Raw genomic sequence first — 14,153 nt, 5'->3', positions numbered from 1 at the left:
GGAATGGGGGGTCAAACCCCCAAAACGTTGGGTTATGGTTAGGGTTTGGGGTCGGACTAAAGAGAGGTTGTACCAATGCCTCCACGCTACCCAAAACCCCCCGAAATGCACATACAAAACTGTGTTTTGGCACAGTTATTATTATTATGAATTACCTGGCTGTGATTTCTCCTCCTCCCGTGTGTCTCAAAAGGTAAAAGTTTAACCACATTATCAGCAGCTCATGGTCAAAACTCACTGTATGACCAATGTAAGTAGCCTATTTTATATACAATGTACGACATCATTTCCTGGGCAGTTTTCAGGAGAGGGCAGGGTTCGCATGTTTTGTAGTATATATAATTTAATTATTGTAACCTACGTATTATTTGCAAAGCTTCTATCAGAGCACCTAGACTAGCCTGGTTTAGCGAGACGTAGACATAAAGGATTTAAAGGATTTATCTTAACGGTTTAACTGCTTGTGACGGAACGTTCCGCCAGAAGGAATCCAACCGGCAACTGCTTCTGGCGTAATACTCCGTCTGATAAGCTTTATTATTGATATCAAAACGGATCGCTGATTTCTATTTTTATTTTTTATTTTTTTGCTTGGCCTTTCCTTCTTTAGCGATCCTAGACCGGGTTGCACAACCGCGCTACCGTCCACCTCCCATTATACAGGCTGACTAAAAAGCTGAATAACTCCTAATCTACGGAGCTCTCCATGGTTTGGATAAAATGCGCGATGTTCGGAGGTCTTTGCTGATTATCCGGTGGTTTAGATGGAAACATTGGCGCTTTCTAGAGCAAGGATGGCTAATTTTAGCTCGCTAGCATTGATGCTATTTATTTAGCATTTCGCTGTAGAGTTTCTGTCTTTAGATGCGTGTGTGTGTGTCCAACTGAACGTTTTCTGTTTATATCAAGTACTTCATGAAACTACTTCTCCCCAAATCCAAAAGGATTTCATTTTCCATCCTGAATGGCAGCAACTGCTATGAGAACTGAGAAGATCTCCCAAAAAACACACAAATGTGACGCTGGGGGGACTTGACCCCCCCGTCCCTCACCTAATTGCGCCCCTGAGTAGATCTACGAGCACACAACGTGACGCGAAGCAACGTGTTGTGAGCTTGTGGATCTGCTATTTTCACTAGTTTGGGTCCCAGGTAAATGTCTAAAAATTGTTTGGGGTCTTGAGCTAAAGAAATTGGGAACCACCGTGCTAAATCTGAATTGCACTCTTGACAATATGTTTGGCTCGCTTGTGTTTTTGTTACGTGTTGCATGTACTGTATAACCCTCACCTTGCCTTGTCTAGTATTTTGTGAAATGTTCAAACAAATGTTTTCTTCCCTGTGAGAACATGTGTTATATCAACCCAGACAGGGTCGTATAGTTGAGATGTCAGTCTAATTAAGTGAAATTGCGGGGAACGCTGTGTATTTTCCACCAGTCTAGTTCCTTAATTATGAAATGCCATTGGAGGTTTACAACCACAGTCTCAGCTGCTTCTGAGCCTCACTCTGCAAAGCCAATCTGAAATGGGAAACTGGGTTGGGGGGGGGGGGCTATGAAAACTCATTTCATAGCCATTCAACCCTTTTGTAAATTGCCACCTCCGTCGAATCTGCATATCGCTTTAAAGGGTAATACGATGACTTTTACAAATTCAATTACTCAAACCTCAATTTCCCTCTGTTCAGTAGCAGTGACATTAACTGTCAGCTGATAGTAGTGTTTTTTATTTTTTATTTTTTTTATTGAACAGAGGAAATGACTAAAGCTTCAAGACTTGATCTGATTGGCGAGGAACAGATACTATAATTTGTCCTTTTGCCATTTTGATTTTTAAATGTCTCTATACTCTCCCTCTCTATTATACTATCATACAGTTATAGGAGAGTCTCTCTAATTGTCTCCACCAGGCCGAAGGCATGGGGAGAGAGTATGTTTTTCACTCCGTCCGTGTGTGTCCGTCCGTCCGTCCGTCCGTCCGTCCGTCCGTCCGTCCGTTACCAGCTAATCTCCGCCACCGTTGGCCCGATCCATGCCAAACTGTGCACACACACTCCCTGGATGCCAACGACGAACCTCTGCCCCAAATATTCTTCAACGGCCTGTTATAGCACCATCATGAGGCCGATTTAGGCAAAACACATTTATGTAGATTACGCGTACACATTTTATCCATACATCACACAATTCGGTATACACTATCTCCATAGTCATGTGATCAACACGGATCTGCACCATTTCCCATCTTCCATCCTGATTGGCTAAGATTGGCTTCCAAAGCTCACATGATTGGTCCGTTTCGAACAAAATGCCACAAATCACAAACACAGTGTGCAATTTCCGTGAAATTATACACGCACATTTCCACTAGGCCGAGGATGACATGCCACTCATTTGTTTTCCAAATCAGCCTCATGGTGGCACTATAACTGCATCGATCTGTATACAACTTATGTATGCGCACTCCCTAGAGGCCATGGAAAAACATTGTCCCTGCATCCCTCCACATCTGCCAGTTATAGTGCCACCATGAGGCCGATTTCTGCAAAACACATTGCTTATGTTAGTCGCACAGATTGTATCCAAATCTCATGCAAATCGGTACACATGATCTCTGTAGTCATGTGATCAAGACGAGTCTGTTGGATTTCTCAGATTCTACACTGATTGGCTAACATTGCCTTCCAAAGTTTTCAGGAGTGGCCCGTTTCGTTCAAAATGCTGCACATGTCCTGCTCATCCAGAATTCTATCCTCAGAGATGTTATGAGTGATCTGGCTCTGCATTTCCTCAACAAAATGAAGAAAGTTGTTGCAAAAAACAAACAAACAAAAAAACATGTTATTATTACTCCTAAACATTTTGCCAAACATCTCACACAGTCCTATCCTCCTGGTGGAGACCTGTGCCCAGAAGGGCACTTTTTCTAGTTCACTATGATGGTGTTAGTTACAGAGAGTACACATACACATTTGGCAATTCAGGGTAAAAGAAACGGAACGAAACAAAACCTCTACACATTTGGCAATTACACATTTGGGTAGTAAATCTTCCAACTCTTTATTCTTTCTTAATGTTTTTTTGTGGCTTTCGCCTTTATTTTATATTTATTTATGGAGGGACAGACAGTAGGCTGACAGGAAATGGGGGGAAGACATGCAGTGAAGGCCGTCGGGATCGGGAGTCAAACCCACGGCACACTGCCAGACTGGGTTACCAGCCAAGGTGCCTGGACCATTGAGCCATGGCCCAGGCCACCAACTCTTTATTCTTTGTGTCACATCAAAGCTTAGCATCATTATCGTCTACCTAACAGTGACATCATTATGGAAAAAGAATAAAGTGTTGGATAATTACTAACGGGATCATATGTATGTTCCCCAGGTTCTATGTTACCCCCTAACCCTAAGGTAGGTGGGGAACATAGGACCTGTGGACCATAGAACATTAGGGATGACCCCATTTTGATCTAGTTTGTGTTACACCATATACAGTAAGCTAGGAGTTCTGTTTGCAGACCATCTGGTGCACTATTTGTTTTATGCTTTTATGAATTCTTGCTGTTTTTAACAACCCGAGCGGCAAGGACGGAGTTCTCCGTTCTATCAATTAGTAACGCCCGACGCTCAGGACGGAGATTGATAAAAGGACAGAGATTTATTGATATCAAAACCGATCGCATCGCTCCACAGGCTGGATACAATATCTAATAAATGTCCAGCAGTAGTCTGTAGTGATTTTTAAGTGATTATTTTGTCCTGTTGTGACCAAGAACTAAAACTAGAATGATGTGTTACCACATAATTCAGTTTCTTCTTCCGTCTACACCACAAGAGCCTTCAACAAACCTTGCTTCTCAGTGGGTGTTATTTGGCGTGATGGCTTGAGGCTGCAGTAAAAATTAAATAAAGCCCTTTCAGATACACGCACATTTATTTTAACAAAGTTATATGCATTTTGAAAAATGAAAGAAGATCATATTGTTTAACCACAACCCCTTCTCTCTTCTTATGAGACTGTCGAGCTGTGAACATCAAAGATCTTATCATACTTCTCTAGCAGTCAATACTGAGTACTGGTTAGATAACCAATGTGCTGGCATGCACACAAACACACACAGTCGTATGCACACACAGTCGCACACGCAAACACGCACGCACGTGCACACGCGATCTGTATGCCATCTGTTGGAGTAAAATGATTGACTCTCACATTATAGTGCTCCTCATATTGATGCATGCATCTGGTGTCAAAGAGCCTAATATGTAGTCATTAAAGCACATTTATGATTCTTATAATGAAAGAATGGTATGGATTTCTCTCTCTCTCTCTCTCTCACACACACACACACACACACACACACACACACACACACACACACACACACACACACACACACACACACACACACACACACACACACACACACACACACACACACACACACACACACACAGTATATCTGTCTCTCCCTTTTTCTCTCTCACCCTGCTCTCTCAGCTGTTGCTGCAGTCTGCAGATCATTTATTGCTCCTTCTCCCCTCTGTTTAGTGAGTCTCTCCCACCCAACGCCTTCAATCATTGCTGTTTTTTTGCCTCTCTCTCTCCTGCTCTCCAAGTTAATTCAGCAGTAACTCACCCAGGAATACAGTGCGTTTCTTGAGATTTAACACACCCATTAGGATTCAAACAGGCCAGTCAATATGATGATCACGCTCATCCTATTAAAACCCATAAATACCAAAAACACCCTCTATGTGGGTAGCTGGGGGAAATATTTACTGAGCGCACAGGGAAATTCTGGCGCTAATAAATGGCCCGATCATCTTTTTGGCCGAGGGAGCCTCTTGGCAGTTGTGTTTGACTGTGTGTGCGACTGTGCGTGCGTTCGTGCGTGCGTGTGTTTTTACTCCTAGAGGGTTTATGGTATTTTAGACACGACAATTCCTCATGGAGATGGTCTGGAGGAAAAGCCCTGTTTTCTTTTTCTTTGTTGGGTTGTTTTGCTACAACAACTAAGGCCATTGGAAGAGTCCCCAGGAACTGATAATGGGGCTATGTTTGTCATGCTGTCATCTCTCTTTACCCAACTTCTCCTCCCCCATCTTATTCAATCTTATTCAGACCGAAGCCGATCCCTAGTGTTATGTAACGGACCCTTATTGTTTTTATTGTTGGTGGCCTTGTTCTCTCTCTCTCTCTCTCTCTCTCTCTCTCTCTCTCTCTCTCTCTCTCTCTCTCTCTCTCTCTCTCTCTCTCTCTCTCTCTCTCCGGTCTCCTCAGAGAGGACAGGCCGTAGAGCAGGCTGTGAGGTGTCCTCCCCCCTCCATGCTCTCCACGGCCTCTGAACACGCCCGAAGCTGTGCCCACATATCTCCCCATTGCCCCCCGTCCTGTTACTCTGTTCCAGCCTCATGTGAAGTGACGGCTGCTCATGGACCCCTGCAGAAACATCTATGCCATCTCTTACGAGCATTGATGTGCGCTGGCCCCGGCCTCAGACTACATACATACTGTGTGCACACACACATACAGGCATAGGAGCGCGCACTACTCACATGTGCTGTCCAACATGATGTACTATCCACTATCCAGTAGATAATAATAATACATCAGACTTATATAGCGCTTTTCTTAGTACCCAAAGTCACTTTACAAAACAAATCAAAATAAACTACTTTATTAGAAGAGAGCAAACATTGAGCAAAGAATAGAAAAACATCAAGCTAAGACTAAAAGGCAAAAAGGGAGATTTGATTATAGTTAGGCGGGGATAGTGAGATGTCTGATGTTTGACTCAAATGCACGCACGCACGCACGCACGCACGCACGCACGCACGCACGCACGCACGCACGCACGCACACACACACACACACACACACACACACACACACATACAGACACAGACACAGTAGCCTACAGTAGTCATTTCATTTTTATGTTGGATGACGTAGTAGTGTAGCATTAGCCTGGTGCAGCCAGACTTCATCCGCCCCTATTGCAACGCGAGGCTAGTGTAGCATGGCAGTATTTATAGTAAATGGCAGTATTTATAGTAAGTATTAATTTTAGTCTGTCTGTGTCCCTTTTATGCCCATATGGAGTTCCATGTCAGGCATGTCCAAATATGAAGTCTAGGCCAGTCTATGACGTCATATTGACGTCAGGGCACTCAATATACAGGGATTTACAGATCTAATCGATTTTTTGGGGAGATTATCCAACTTACTTCCCGCTTGGTGAATCACGGCCCACCAGGTCCTCGCCGATACAGGTCCACACGGCGAGTTTGAAGTGGGTCATTCCTTATATGGGCTTTCGGATCAGCGGTTCTGGAGGCTGTTTAACTTGACATTGCATATATTCCAAGCAGGAGTCGAAGGCTCAGAGCTATTTTTGATTGAGTGCAAGCTGAATGCACAGTTTACAGCTATTATGATCATTCTAATGTTGATTAATTGTATGCTGATCTTTTGTTTAATGGTTATTAATGCTACGCACACCAAATGTTGGTAACCCGTAGATTTATACATATTTGTCCTTGTAGGACGAGATGTATGAGAAGAAGGTCAATATCCTGATCGAGAATGAGCCACATGATGAGCTCAAAATGTTTCTGGAGATCATTCACTAAACATTAAACAATATGCACACGCTTAAGGGCCGTTCAGCACTATATATCGTTCACCTGTGTATTTATTTTATAGTTGGTGTGGGTGTGAACTCTGCCATCCACTTGGCTTAGAACGATTTGTATCACTATATTTGTCTAGTTGTGTATAGTGCTCAGTTTGAATGGCCCTTTACTCTGCTTTGTCAATAACAGCATTCCCATAACAGACATTTCCAATGTGAAACGGCAACCCTAGCTAATATCATACAGGCTGAATAGAAAAGACAAACATAATCATCCAACACACAAAACAATACTGATGTTTTTTAAGTGGTGTAAACCACTCCTACAACTGGCTTTGTTGAGTGGTGTAAACCACTCCTACAACTGGCTTTGTTAGTCTGTCTGTGCTCAAAAAATTAGCACGGTTGCTATGGTCACCCAGTTCACACGGTGTGATTTCATTACGTCAGACATTACGTCAGACCACACCAGCTCAGTGGCCTCGTGGTTAGAGTGTCCGCCCTGAGACTGGGAGGTCAGGGTTCAATCCCCGGCCGGGTCATACCAAAGACTCTAAAAATGGGACCCAGTGCCTCCCTGCTTGACACTCAGCATCAAGGGTTGGATTGGGGGTAAGTCCCTGCGACATACTAGCGTCATGTCCAGGGTTGTACTTGTACATCAAGCTGCCTCACGCTACAGAAACAGGAGATAGGCTCCTGCCCTATGGGCCTCATGGCTCGGCAAGGCTACTTACTTCTTACTACAGCTGATCAGTCTATATAAGACCTTACACCACTCAGTTCACACGGGTGTGATTTTTAGTTTACGTGTCTGTCTGTTCGTACCAAAATATTTTCAGCTTTGTTGAGTGGTGTAAACCACTCCTACAACTGGCTTTGTTAGTTTACGTGTCTGTCTGTCTGTCTGTTCGTACCAAAAAATGAGCATGGTTGCTATGGTCACCCAGTTCACACGGGTGTGATTTCATTACGTCAGACATTACGTCAGACCACAGCTGATCAGTCTATATAAGACCTTACACCACTCAGTTCACACGGGTGTGATTTTTAGTTTACGTGTCTGTTCGTACCAAAAAATGAGCATGGTTGCTATGGTCACCCAGTTCACACGGGTGTGATTTCATTACGTCAGACATTACGTCAGACCACAGCTGATCAGTCTATATAAGACCTTACACCACTCAGTTCACACGGGTGTGTTTTTTTTTATATTGTCAAATACATTTTATTAACCGATTAAATGCCAGGAACGTGGGATTCTGTTCTATTCTCCAGTCCCTGCCTGTGCCAGAACGTAACCCTAACCCTAACCCTTTTCTTTAATGTAATTTAATCCGATAATTAAAAATATGTTTTTTTGGGGGGGCTTTTACTCACATGTAAGCCTACATACAGCCTACATACGGATCCGACATGCACGTGCACGCTTATTACAAATATTTCTGCTCAAAATGAGCCCAAATTTGAGCCCAGTTTTTGGGAGGTTATTATTCTCTGTTCTTACATTGCGCGGTCGAAAGCTCCTCCATTATGCTGCCTACACTGTGTGTGGCCACGCCTGTATCTAAACACCACAGCGGTTGCGGCAAGACCCGCCCTACAGCACTGTTTAATGTAATGTATTTGTGCGTATTTTGTTGTTGTATGACTGATGACAAAGTCAACAGTATATATCCATAACATAAGCAAGCAGCACGCTAGCAGACAATACACTAGTAACTAGTTATTTCTTTCAATAATTGTATTATTTTTTTATTATTATTTTCACAATCTGATACACAGATACAGTATGCCGGCTACTTTCTAATGTTTTGATAATTCGCACGACAGATGTATGCATATGACGGTATAGAGTTTCATGTGACAAGCTTAAACTAGTGTATTTAAGAAGAAGATGATCAGGTAATATAATTGTGAAAATAATAATAATAAAATGATTGAAAGAAAGAACTAATGTATTGTCTGCTAGCGTGCTGCTTGCTTATGTTATGGAATGGATATACATGTTGACTTTTACAACTTTGTCATCAGTAATTCAACAACATACTTAATACTTAATGACATGCACAAATAAATTGCATTAAACAGGCCTCCAGGACGGGATTGGAATATAGGCTGTGGAAACAGTGGGCTGGGGGGCTGCACCTCCTGGTCTACTTTGATATTTCGTGCATTTGACTGGCACTGGCCTCATGTGTGGCGAGTGTTAACAGGTTATACATTATTATACAATTGGTACAGTATACACAATTTTTCTTTAGAAACAAGCCCAAATAATAATAATAATAATAATAATAATGGTAATAATAATAATAATAATAATAATAAGCAGACATGGCAACACTGCCATTTCAGTAATTAAACCATTCCCTTTACTTAAAAAGTGCATTTATGCAGTGTTTATAATTTAGATCTCAGTCTCTGTCCTCTGGCTGCGGTTATTGAGCTGGCAACATTAACCTCCCTCTTCAACTGGCTCCTGGCTCTATCTCTATCCATCATGCCAGAGAAAAGTCCCCTGGCACTGTGGTAAGAGCGTGGGTAGGGTATGGATTGGGGCTTATGTTACAGATCACGTTTCTTTCATTGTATATTTCTATTTATTTTGTTGTTGTTACCGTGATCTCTTTGAAAATCTGCTAAACAATTCAATCCCCGGTTGGTCCTGCGGTGCGCTTCACAATAGACTATTGGGACGCGGATAATGAGAACTGAGGAGAAATGCATCCAGTTTGCCATTCATTTGGAATATGAGTAAATTGCTTTTTTTTATCTCTGGATGCCGTCAAGTCGAACAGGTGGAAGACTTGGCCTGAATACTTGCCTGTATGTTGTAATGATGAACTGAAGGTTATTGGCAATGACAGAATACAACAGCAGTGCACAATACGTCTGCAATTGAAAGGCGAGAAGCTGGCAGGGCAGTGCATTTTTTGTAGCTGTAATAGCGCCTCCTACAGGTTGAGCGGGACAGATAGCGTGGTCCTCTGCGTGCATTACGCCCAGTGTTGCCATGTATGCTTATTATAAGCGATGTTGGGCTTGTTTTTCTGTTAGCATTGGGACTTTTTCTTATTTGGGCTTGTTTCGTGCAGGCCCTATGCTACTTATTTTTCACGCACTGTTCTTTTTTTTACTCTGCACTTTCTGAACTTCCTGTCAGTCTCATTATTTCATGCTCTCATTATTCTGTTGCTTCTCTACATGCATGACTGGCGTTCGCAACGCACCTGATGCCTGCATGTATCTAAGCAGTGGCTCCCATTTCTCTATTGTTACTTTCACCCCCAATCAACAAAAGAAAAAAAAAGGAGAATTGCTAACCCATGTTGAGCTCTTCTAACAAGTAAAAACTGGGTAGATCTTTTTTATCCAGTTTTATATCATTTAATATAACCCCCCACAGCAGTGCTGACGTGTTTGGATGCTCCACAGCACTCATCTTCTTGTACAATAGGCCTACCTGCATTAATTGGCACCCCCCCCCCCTCTCTCTTTCATTTTCCTCCTCCATTTGCATTCTTCATTTTACCCACAGTCAATTTATTCATCACCAGCTCAAGGACAGACACTTAAATACTTAGATGCAACATTGAGATTATTTTAATGCAGTATTGTCCACTCCAGTATAAATTGGATAAAAACAACTTGATAGCCTATTGTGCACTAACAAATGAGGGACGAAGCTGTTTGAACAGCTCCGACAAAGGACTGCACACTGCAGGTATACAGTAGAGTGCATGCAGTGCCCCACAAGTTCATGCCCGCACTTTCTACATGCCTATCTAACTTGTCATGAATACAGGGCCATTGCATTCCTACAAAAAAAGGCTGTTTAGACCAAAATATCAGGAGTCAAGTGTTTAAATCCACTTCTCTTTTGAAAATGTGTATAGACCGTTGTATTTGATGGCTCATCATGATGATCCATTATCACAACTCTGCAAACTGTTGTGAAGTGAAGTGTTACTGTGAAGTGTTACTGTGAAGTGTTACTGTGAAGTGTTACCAGTGATACTGGTGAAGTATTGAATGTGTGTCTTCTGGACTAGGTTATGTAGTCAGTTATTTTGTTTTTGCTTAGATAATTCTTGTATGCTTTTTGATTTGACTAGGGACTGGATTTGTGTGTTAACTTGCAGTTATTTGACGATCTGAGTGGAGTGCTGTTAAAGTCAGGCTGCAATGGCTTTTTTTTGGTCTGAAACGGAAGTCTGTATGTTTCTGAACCAATCAGAGTGGCCCATCCCTTCAGACTATGGGACGTTCATCAAACGGAGCTAACCCAGTCTAATAGAAGGCAACACAGAGTCTGCTCTGGGCCGTGGAATAAACCTTGTTTTGACCACAAGGAATAGGAGATACAGGCGATTGAAAGAAACATAGAATTGATGAATATGGTGACGATGATTTTAATGCCGCCATCCTGTGTTATTGACAGCACCAGCTAGCAACCCGACGCTAAAGTGAGTAGCATTATGACTTGATCAATCAAAAGCGCTATAAAAGCCCAATTGCCGTAGATCAACGCCAATGGCGTTAAGCGTAACATTAATTAATTGCTTTTAATTGACGTAGATCAACGCCAATTGCGGATTTTGGGTTAATTTATATTCATCACGCAGCGTGCTTTCGCTCTCAGGAAGTAATTTAAATTGTCTTTTTATGGACTTTTGATAGAAAAATACATTGTTCTCATTGTTTTGGCATCTACTGTTAGGTATGCCCATAATGGCCATGGATATGCTCTAAAAGTGAAAACATATATTTTTGTTATTTCACTTTAAGTAGCAATTTGTCCGGTTTCAGTCTTTTGTTGTTCTGCCACAGTGTGCATGCTGATTGGCTCATTAAATACACCTGCTACACACACTTGCCACACACACACACACACACACACACACACACACACACACACACTCACACTCACACTCACACTCACACTCACACACGAGTGACAAAAGAACTTGACCAATGACCACTGACAACCTGAATGACATTCCTTAAGCGATCGTGCTCTGATTGGTTCCAGGTCTGATCCGTCTGCGCTCCACCCCGCCCCCTCGACTCCAGGGGGTGGAGTATGTCCTGAATGTCACGGCCACGGACGACAACGCATCGGGCGGACCGCAGCCACTGTCAGCCACGGCCCAGGTCGTTGTGGGAGTGGACGACGTCAACAACAACAAACCTGTCTTTGAGAAGGTAAGTCAGTCACACACACGCGCGCACACACACACACACACACACACACACACACACACACACACACACACACACACACACACACACACACACACACACACACACACACACACACACACACACACACACACACACACACACACACTTGCACGCACACATGCGCACACAGCCACTGCCACACAGACACTGATTAAACTTAATTTAGTTTTGTTCTTTATCAGCAATTGTTGGAAAGCAATAAAGGTGTTTGATAAGCAGCAACTTCCCCCATTGCCACACAATCCTGCTTACTTGCTGTTTTACTTCCACTTTATGTTTTCTCAGTATATATCTCTGTGGCTTATCTACTTATTAGCCGTCTCCACACACACACACACACACACACACACACGCACACACACACACACACACACACACATACACATACACACGCACACACACGCACACGCGCACACACACACACACGCGCGCACACACACACACACACACACACACACACACACACACACACACACACACACACACACACACACACACACACACACACACACACACACACACACACACACACTACTTGTCCCATGCCACTTTCTTCCATTTACCGCTATTCTTTCCTCTCCCAATCTCTCATGAACCCCACCCCCTCCCTATTCTCTCCATCTTGTCTTATTTATTGCTGCGCTCTCTGGAGGAGCGATTAGCCAGCCTGACCCCGCGCCTGCTCCGTACATCATCGTAGCCTTTTAATTAAGGCTTCGTGGGATGTGCGGGAAACACACTAGGCTTCCCTGGCTTCACTTCACCTGCCTCTCTGTCCATGTCTCAATTTTAAATGAGGCGGCTTTCTTTCTTCCCCCCCCCCCCCCCCCCCCTTCCTGGGTCCCTCGAGGTATGCGAGCAGCAGAGATTAAGAGGGAGCCTTGCTGAGTAAAGCTTGTTCACGCTCTCCCGGGGAAAGCAAAAGCCCTGAGTGTTTTTCCTGTGGCTCCACCTGTTAGGAGGCAGAGGAGAGGGAAGACAAGTCAAGAGCAGTGGAGAGACCACTTTTCATTTCCCCTTACGTAAACATGACAAAAAGCAGAGGCCAAGTAACAGGGAAAATGAAAGAAAGAAAGAAAGAAAGAAAGAACAGTGAGATATCAGCAGGATGGACATAGCTACTAGGGGTGTAACGATACATTTTAACAGCGATACGATACGTATCACGATACATGGTTGACGATACGATACATGGACGATATTGGTTCATTATGGCGATATACGATACGATTCAGTGATTTAAAATCACTGGGCACATATTGGCAAACACATATGGGCAAACCTGTACCTTGACATGAACACAGAGAATATACACATTTATCGATAGACGATAGACGTGTAGCGATATGGAAAAGTAATTAAATAAATGTGCTTAGTATTGATACAATCTTTTTTTCTTTTTTTTAACGATTCGATACCGATTATTTGCATTTCAAATTATAAGATACAAAGTGAAACGATACGATATGTTGAGTTAACATTTCCATATACTTTGATTCTTGAAATTATTATTTTTCGATGGGGTTACTATATCGTTACACGCCTACTAGCTACTGTGTCCTGGTTCTCAGCTCCTTCTCTTGCTGGCACACACCTGCAGGATAATAGGAACAGAGAGGGACTTTTAGCTTGTTTTGATGCCCCATTCCCAGGCTATTCTCATGGTCTATCTGGACCTCAGGGCTGCTTGTGTACAGTATGTGTAGGCCCGCAGAGAGATTTCCCGCATCTTGCCGTTCTCTCTGAAGTATCGTGGACAGGCCCTGGACATTACATTACATGCACGCATGTACACATGCCTGAAATGCTGTTTATATATTATCATCTATATATCTATTAATTCACATAACCTGTGTCTGTGTGTCCTGGGCATAACTCGGGCACTGTCCAACCTAATAACCTCAAACTTGGCGTGTGTGACCCATGATCCGGTGGTTTGCAGTGCTAATTTGATCGGTTGTAGATATACCGTACTTCAGCAAAAAGTGCCAGGTTTGACAGTTCAACTTCAAATAGCTGTAATTCAAAAACGGTGTAGTGCCATTGTGAACACTTGAAGATGACATGGTCTTGATCCGTGTTTGAGGCTACTTTCTCATTGATGGCCTTGGCTTTGCCCTGTTTAGCACTGCTGCTGCTTGTGACAGTACCCAGCTGTCAGTAAGCCGGGCGATCAAAATTAAACAAGTTTCATCTTTAACCAAATAGTAGGGCTCATGACAAGTGATTCCACACACAGCCGCACGCACGCACGCACGCACGCACGCAC

General features: G+C 43.1%; 1 protein-coding gene across 1 annotated transcript in view; it reads left to right on the top strand.

Annotated features, from left to right (window-relative positions):
* Positions 1-14,153, top strand: part of LOC306919737 (neural-cadherin) — a gene marked incomplete at both ends in the record, with an annotated part of 380,035 nt that overhangs the window by 150,933 nt on the left and 214,949 nt on the right. Inside the window, one exon of the mRNA XM_079496290.1 lies at positions 11,673-11,845. Within this exon, the coding sequence (XP_079352416.1) occupies positions 11,673-11,845 (173 nt within the window). The remainder of the gene's footprint in view (positions 1-11,672; positions 11,846-14,153) is intronic.

The sequence above is a fragment of the Electrona antarctica genome (genome assembly GCF_951216825.1).
Source record: "Electrona antarctica genome assembly, chromosome: 3".
Taxonomy (NCBI): domain Eukaryota; kingdom Metazoa; phylum Chordata; class Actinopteri; order Myctophiformes; family Myctophidae; genus Electrona; species Electrona antarctica.
The sequence above is the reverse complement of the archived record's forward strand: the minus strand, read 5'-3'. Positions and strand labels throughout refer to the sequence as shown.